General features: G+C 36.0%; 1 protein-coding gene across 1 annotated transcript; it reads right to left on the reverse strand.

Moving 5' to 3' along the window:
- Positions 1 to 532: 532 nt before the first annotated feature.
- On the reverse strand, positions 533 to 6,462 carry LOC129896742 ((6-4)DNA photolyase). Its single transcript, XM_055972737.1, has 14 exons — positions 5,797 to 6,462; positions 4,782 to 4,853; positions 4,532 to 4,612; positions 4,152 to 4,331; positions 4,014 to 4,085; positions 3,795 to 3,881; positions 3,614 to 3,712; positions 3,455 to 3,538; positions 2,616 to 2,702; positions 2,430 to 2,501; positions 2,232 to 2,345; positions 1,929 to 2,016; positions 1,751 to 1,846; positions 533 to 1,214 (listed from the first exon to the last, which is right to left on the reverse strand). Exons 1-14 carry the CDS (start codon positions 6,175 to 6,177, stop codon positions 1,030 to 1,032), a joined length of 1,698 nt encoding a protein of 565 aa, XP_055828712.1. The 5' UTR covers positions 6,178 to 6,462; the 3' UTR covers positions 533 to 1,029.
- Between the last annotated feature and the right edge of the window lie 214 nt (positions 6,463 to 6,676).

The raw sequence follows: 6,676 nt of genomic DNA on the forward strand, positions 1-6,676 counted from the left end.
ATCGTATTAATCGATTAAATTCAGTCGATTCGATCGATTTTTTGTAAAAAAAATTCACCTCTAAAATTACTTTTAAAAAATCAATCCGTAATTTTAAAAAATCAATCCAAACACCCGGGTCCATTGGGCTATATAGCCTTAAACAATATAGCCTTAAGAAAGAAAACTTATAATATAGCCTTAAGAAAGAAAACTTACATTTTGAGTATTTAGGGAAGTGAAAGCTCAAGGACAAAACATCCACCTCAAGCTTGCAAATATGAAGATCAAGATTCAAGAATTCAGTCATAAATTAATCTTTATAATATCATTGATTTCATCAACGTCCATTTTCATACACAGGAAACATCTATTCTTTTCAAAGATGAATTACTGATGGAGCATATTACCTAGGATTGTCCTAAACGATTTATTTGTATGAAACACACTATATTTGATGTGAGTATAAATCACAATTTCTTCCAACGAGAAAAAAGGAAGGCAATGAAAAGGACTCATTCCCTATAAACAATCAAAACATAATCAAGGGAAGAAGAGAACTAAATGTATCATGTATTATGAGCAGTGACATCGTCAATGAACAAAGGGACACATCAACACATTCTTCAAACATTTCTTCTTTTCAGGTTGTCACTATTAAAGAACATTAAAATATCTTAATGATCTCATTCACTCTAAATATCAAAACATATCAGATGTGTGCTTCTCTATCTTGTCACACACACGCACGCACTCATTCTCCTTCACTCAGTATGTTAACTCTAATCTTCTGAATCCTGGCACCCACATGATACTAAGATAGGATTCCTACATTTGAACACTTCGGAGTTAAGTGTCACGGACTTAGACTCCAAGTTCTTCCCCCTTCTTCAAGATCAAGTGGCGGGTCATAACATAAAGTAACTAAGGCACCACCAGTGACATCATTTTAAAGGAGATGTCATTGGAGGAGAATGTTCTTTCGTAACTCCTATAACGCTGGTGCCTTGCTGCTGATCTTATAGATACATATGGTTTCAATGGCTTGGTCTAGTCAATTAGCTTTTGTTTTTTCTTCCTGGAAACAGAATCCAGAACTATAGACTCATTGTCCGCTTTTCTTCTTAACTCGTTCAAGTCTTCCTCTCTGACCAAGCCATTCAGCTTTTTGTTCAATGCATATGCTTCACCAAGTCTCATTCGACATTCTTTGCTTGCATAATCATGGGAAACAACTGGAACAAAGAAACACTGAATCAATATACGCACATTTACAGATGTTGCCATTCATTCATACATACAAAGAGCAAGCTATAGTTCCATCTATTAGGAAATGTAAATATAGTTGCTCAAAGAGGTTAAGAATATCACATGGCATGGTGGCAGGAATCAAGAATAAGTAACAGATTGTGCGAACTCCATAACATGAACTAGCTGGATTAAACTTTTTTTCAAGATCTCGACACCAAAGTCTACCAGAATTCAATTTCATATGTATGCTGAGGCCAAATCAACCAATAATAAATCAATTACTACAATGTGGGACTTTTGGAGTATACTATTGTTTTAGGCATTTTTGAATTGCCAAAATGAAAGAGATAAGAGTCCAATCTAAGTTGTTGAATTAAATGCTTTTCTGAAGAAATCAAAAACTGTGTACCATTTGAAAGAGCATATGCATGCATGTAATATAAAAATATAAAAGGCATAGAACATAACAAGTGTGAGTGTCAGATAGGGAACCTGACTGCAAGAAGCAGAAACAACTGACCTGGTTTGGGATAATCTACACCAATTATGCATTTTGCTTTACGTTGGACACTTATGGGAGCAGTCCAAGGCTCATATATGTACTCCTTCGGCATATCTGTCATTGAATTTAGAATCGATGATAAAAGAGAACAAAAGAAAAGCATTGCGTCAATAAGAGAATCAGTTCATCAACATACCTTTTAAAGCAGGGAGAAAATGCCTGATATAGTTTCCAGCAGGATCATACTTTTTTCCAAATGAGATTGGTGAATAAATCCGATTATACTGAAAATAGAGAACCCCAATGGTCAGAATTTTGGAGGTGATCCAGGACAACTGATTGAGACATGGGAAAATGTAAACTAAGAGCACTTCTAGGGAGAAGGATTCAGTATCAGAGCAGATAAAAGACCAATGTTACATTCAACAGCTTAATTTCATACAATGTGATCTTCGGAATAAAGCTCCTCCTAAACAACATAATTGTGATTAACATTTACCTGGTAGAAAAATGAAGAGCATGATAGCCACAACCAGTTTCCATTGTTGATTGCCCAATCAGAGTCAATAAGCAGTCTTTCAAAAACATCACGTCCTCTCTCCCAATTCACAAACTATCCACACAGCAATAACCATTAAAAAAAAGGAGAAATTATTCAAAAAAATAAATAAATTATCCATGTCTTGAAGTGACTTACCAGATCCCCACGAGTTAAAAAGCATGCAACACTGTGTCGAGCAAGATGGTGGATCCAACCCCACTTTCGAAGCTGAAACATTGAGAAAAGAAATCGGATATGGTAGCGACTCTCAAACCAGACAAAAAAACCACCAACAAGTATCTCTCAAGTATACATTGTGATAGTAAGGTCCAGCAATCTAACCTGGGCCATTATGGCATCAATCCATGGAAACCCTGTCCTGGAATCTCTCCAAGCAGCAAGTAATTCATCATCATTCTTCCAAGGTATCTGTAGGAAGGTAGACAGTTAATAATTGAACAAGGAAAAACTCAGGTCTGAATAAGAAAAGTCAAATATAGTAAAAAGTAATTGTTACCACATAATAATTTGTTTAATAAATAAAATAAATAAATAAAAGTTTAGGCGAACAAAAAAATATATAGACTTATATAAAAAATAAGCTATAAGACTATCATCAACAGAATCATCTAGCTTCCACTCTCCATAAAACAGGTAGCACATGTGCTATCGAGGACAATAAGTTCGGTCATCAAGTACTTTCCATAGCACAATATAACATTAGGTAAAATGCTGTCTTAATGATAGCTTACCTAAATTATCTTTTTGGAGAGGGAAGGTAAAAAACATCAAAGAAACAAAACTAAGTGCGGAAGAAAAATTTGGTGAAGGCAACATCCTCCAGATAGTTCTGGGAAGTTGTGACTCAAGTGCTAGTGTGAGTATCCTCAGTTCACTCATAATTTTCAGCTAAACCAAATCATCAAATCAGACAAACAAGAACATAGAAGTTCCTATCAAGTCCTCTGCGTGATCTTGATAAATTGATACATTCAGAAGTTCTTTTCTACCGCCATTTGTGCAAGTTTTATGACACTTCATACAAGAGATGATACTTAACAAGAACTCATAAGGACAATGATAAGAAGGAACCTAGTATTGTATAGAGTAAAAAGCAAAAGCACGAAGAATTAGAACTGAGGAACAAGCTCCAAATCAATGAAGAAGATTGCTCTCATCACCTGTTTGCATATTCTGTTACTCTTCATCTGATCAAAATTAGGAGTCCCGAAGGCAACTGTGTAGAAAAAGTCGCGCCATAACAACTGCAGTAGTTGAAATTAGAAGTCACTTGGGTGCTGACTGTTGAGCTCTGAACATTAAACAACAAGCAAACTTACCTGTCCAAGAAGAGAAACAGGTGGAGAGGTATGCTTTTTAACACGTTTCAGAATGTCCTGAATGCACTGGTAGAAGTACCTGGAAGAGAGACAACCAAACTTCCAAAAGAATTGGAGGGGAAAGAGATCAGAATATTTCAGAACAATAACTACTAATTCATCCAGCCTATGTGCTGCTCACCTTTAAGTAGGGTGATAAAACAGTTGTTGCTGGGTTTAGAAATGCAGATGGATCACCCTTGGGTTTCTCAAAATTTGCCACCCACTCCTGCAGGAGAACGAGAGTTCATTTTATCAGAAAATTGGTAAAAAAGCCAAAGACAATGTACCAGAAAAGAAAAATATTAGTGTTATTCTATAGCATGGGGCAAAAGCTTGTATGCCAAATATTAGAAGGCACCTTGTTAGCAATTGATTCTCTCAGTCTCTTCAGTGCTTCTGATTCTCCACCTTTAAAAGGAGTGCTTTTGTCCTGCATGCAAAATTTCGTGTAAGACGTCACCTGAAGGACTTCACTGGAAATCTAGTAAGATCATACCTCTCCTAAAACTTCATAACCAAGTTCTCTGACAGTTGGAACTCCAGAGACTGCAAAACTTCCAGTATTTCCAATAGGAGGAAGTGAAGATATTGTTGTTGAAAGAGGAGCTGATGCCCAAGATGGTAGCCCAGCCAGTTTAAGAAAAGACTGATAACTCAGAGGTGGGGATCCCCCATTCTTTGCAGACATTCAAATACAAATTATTCAATATAGAATATAGATCTAATTACATGAAAATCCACTGATAGCTTTATGCAACAAAAAAATAGAAGACTACCCAATTCTCCTTAAACATTTTTGTTTTCATTGGAGAAGAAACAAACTGATCCCCGGAGAATTTCGAACCTAGTTTTCAACTCATGTGATAATGCACTTACCTTTTGTATAATAACGGCAGGATTGTAGAGGGTGTGGCTCACAGGAGAGAAAATCTCTACACCAGTTACAGAACCATAGCTCTGTGGAGCAAATATAATTGTTCTTTAGACAAGCACCGAATCAATCAGAATGTGAATAAAAAGACGTCTTAATATAGAACTTATCTAACTAACCAAGAAACACCATCCAGGATCTGCCTTAATCTCCCTTTAAGTACTCACATCTTTCCTCAGATGGAAAAGAAATTACCTTGACTTTTTCATCTAAAGCTTGATAATAGGGCTCTGTGTCGTACTCAAAGCAAAGTTTCCCTATGCTCCACTGAAAATTGTGACAAGGGTTACGCAAATCAATGGCTAATAAATGAATTGGTTCTCGAAATAAGAAAACAATGTTTGCATTGGTGAACTGCAACTTGAAAGAGGAAAAGAAAACCCTAAAAGGAACCATCGTCTTTCACAGCATCTAGGGCGGATCAATCAATAGCTTGACTCTAGTTTCATGGTTTTCCAAGACATCAAAGCATATGCATGACTGAAGTTTCTTAAGTAATATTGATCAATTGTATAACTAAACGACGACGTATAAGTAGATTTACTAGCTCAGCCATAGCCCAAATATGGAGCAGAGAGCTTAAAAGGGTCAACTACATCACTAGAACAGTAAAAAACTCTACAAATTATAACATGATCTAAAGTGTCATGTCCAACTTAAGATGTAAAAATTCAACTGACAAACATATTTAAAATCTGAACCTTAAATGGTTGCTCCAATATTAGCAAACAGCATGGAAGCCACATACAACACTTTCAGCACACAGAATCAGCCATAAACCATGAATCACATGGAAATAACACATTTTGATAGCTCACAAACTCGAGAAATCACTTTTGGTGTACTTAAGTTTATCCACTTATATTCCATTTTTTGATAACTAAATCTAACTGCAACTGTTACAGAGGTGCTTCATCTGCACAATCATGTCCATATCCAACACAGAAAACAACTTGTTGGACACTTAGCAACGCGAATTATTTCATGATAGATTCCTTAATAAGCACTTAATGTCCGATAATCAACTCTATACATGTATTTAAAATACTACTAGAAGGTGGACATGCACTTTAAATACTGAATACGTCTCTAGCTTCAACTCTTTCAAGTTATTACGTGCATACTAATATAGTTACTACTACTACTATAAACAATTTACACATTGAAGAGTTAAATGGCCGTACAAGTTTAAGCAATAACAGTTACTTACCTCCTTCAAGCAGCGAATCAAGACCTCACCAGGGTCACCGTTGAGCACCAACAAACGTGAACCAAGCTTCTTGAGACTCAAATCAAGATCAACAAGGCTTTCGAGCAAAAACTGTATCCGGTTCAACCCGGATTTTGAGGAACCCGGAGAGAATGCAGTCGGATCGGGCTCCATGTAGTATGGATCAATTACGAAAACCGGGTACAGAAACTTGGAACCTTTAGCTGCGTACTCTAAAGCTGGATTATCATGGAGTCTCAAACCCTTCCTGAACCACATCAAAGAGTTGGATCCGAGAGCCATGGATTCGTAAACAGATGTGCTAATTGATTTTACAGAGAAATGGCAAAAACAATGAGAAGAAGAGAGAAAGAACTGCATAAAAACCGAAATAAAATTCAAAGAGGGATTTTATTTAAACGGGTTTCCCGCCATAAATGGGTTCTAACGTCCGGTACTTGTACAATGAGGGGGTGATATGAATTGGCGAAAGGGAGAGCAGTTTGTTCATTTCTCATGAGGAGGTTACGGACAGTACGCACCAAGCGTAAGTTAACGTACACCAGGAAAGTATTGGCTGTGAAGACACCACGTCGTTATGTGGTTAGTTCGAACACTTGAGCCTTTCTGATGAGGTGGAATAGTTTCGATCCACAATTAAGTTGAAATCTTCTTTGGATATACTAATCTATATATAAAATAATGGGATGGTAAAAAGTGTCACATATTAGTATTACATTTTTCTTAATTTTTTTATTTTATTTATATATAATAGGAGAGACAAAAGTGTATCAGTGTCACAATTTTTCAATTATTTTCAGTAAAAAATTAATTTATTAAATATAATAAATTTAATTCTTTTTAGAAAAGATACATGTTA

Source organism: Solanum dulcamara, chromosome 1, assembly GCF_947179165.1.
Source record: "Solanum dulcamara chromosome 1, daSolDulc1.2, whole genome shotgun sequence".
NCBI classification, from domain to species: Eukaryota; Viridiplantae; Streptophyta; class Magnoliopsida; order Solanales; family Solanaceae; genus Solanum; species Solanum dulcamara.

Coding starts and splice junctions, on each gene's coding strand:
- LOC129896742 (XM_055972737.1), bottom strand. CDS start 6,177: ATGCAGTTCTTTCTCTCTTCTTCTCATTGTTTTTGCCATTTCTCTGTA. Junction 2,346..2,429: donor TTTTAACTCGTGGGGATCTG/GTAAGTCACTTC, acceptor CTGTGTGGATAG/TTTGTGAATTGGGAGAGAGG. Junction 1,215..1,750: donor TGTAGATTATCCCAAACCAG/GTCAGTTGTTTC, acceptor TCTTTGTTCCAG/TTGTTTCCCATGATTATGCA.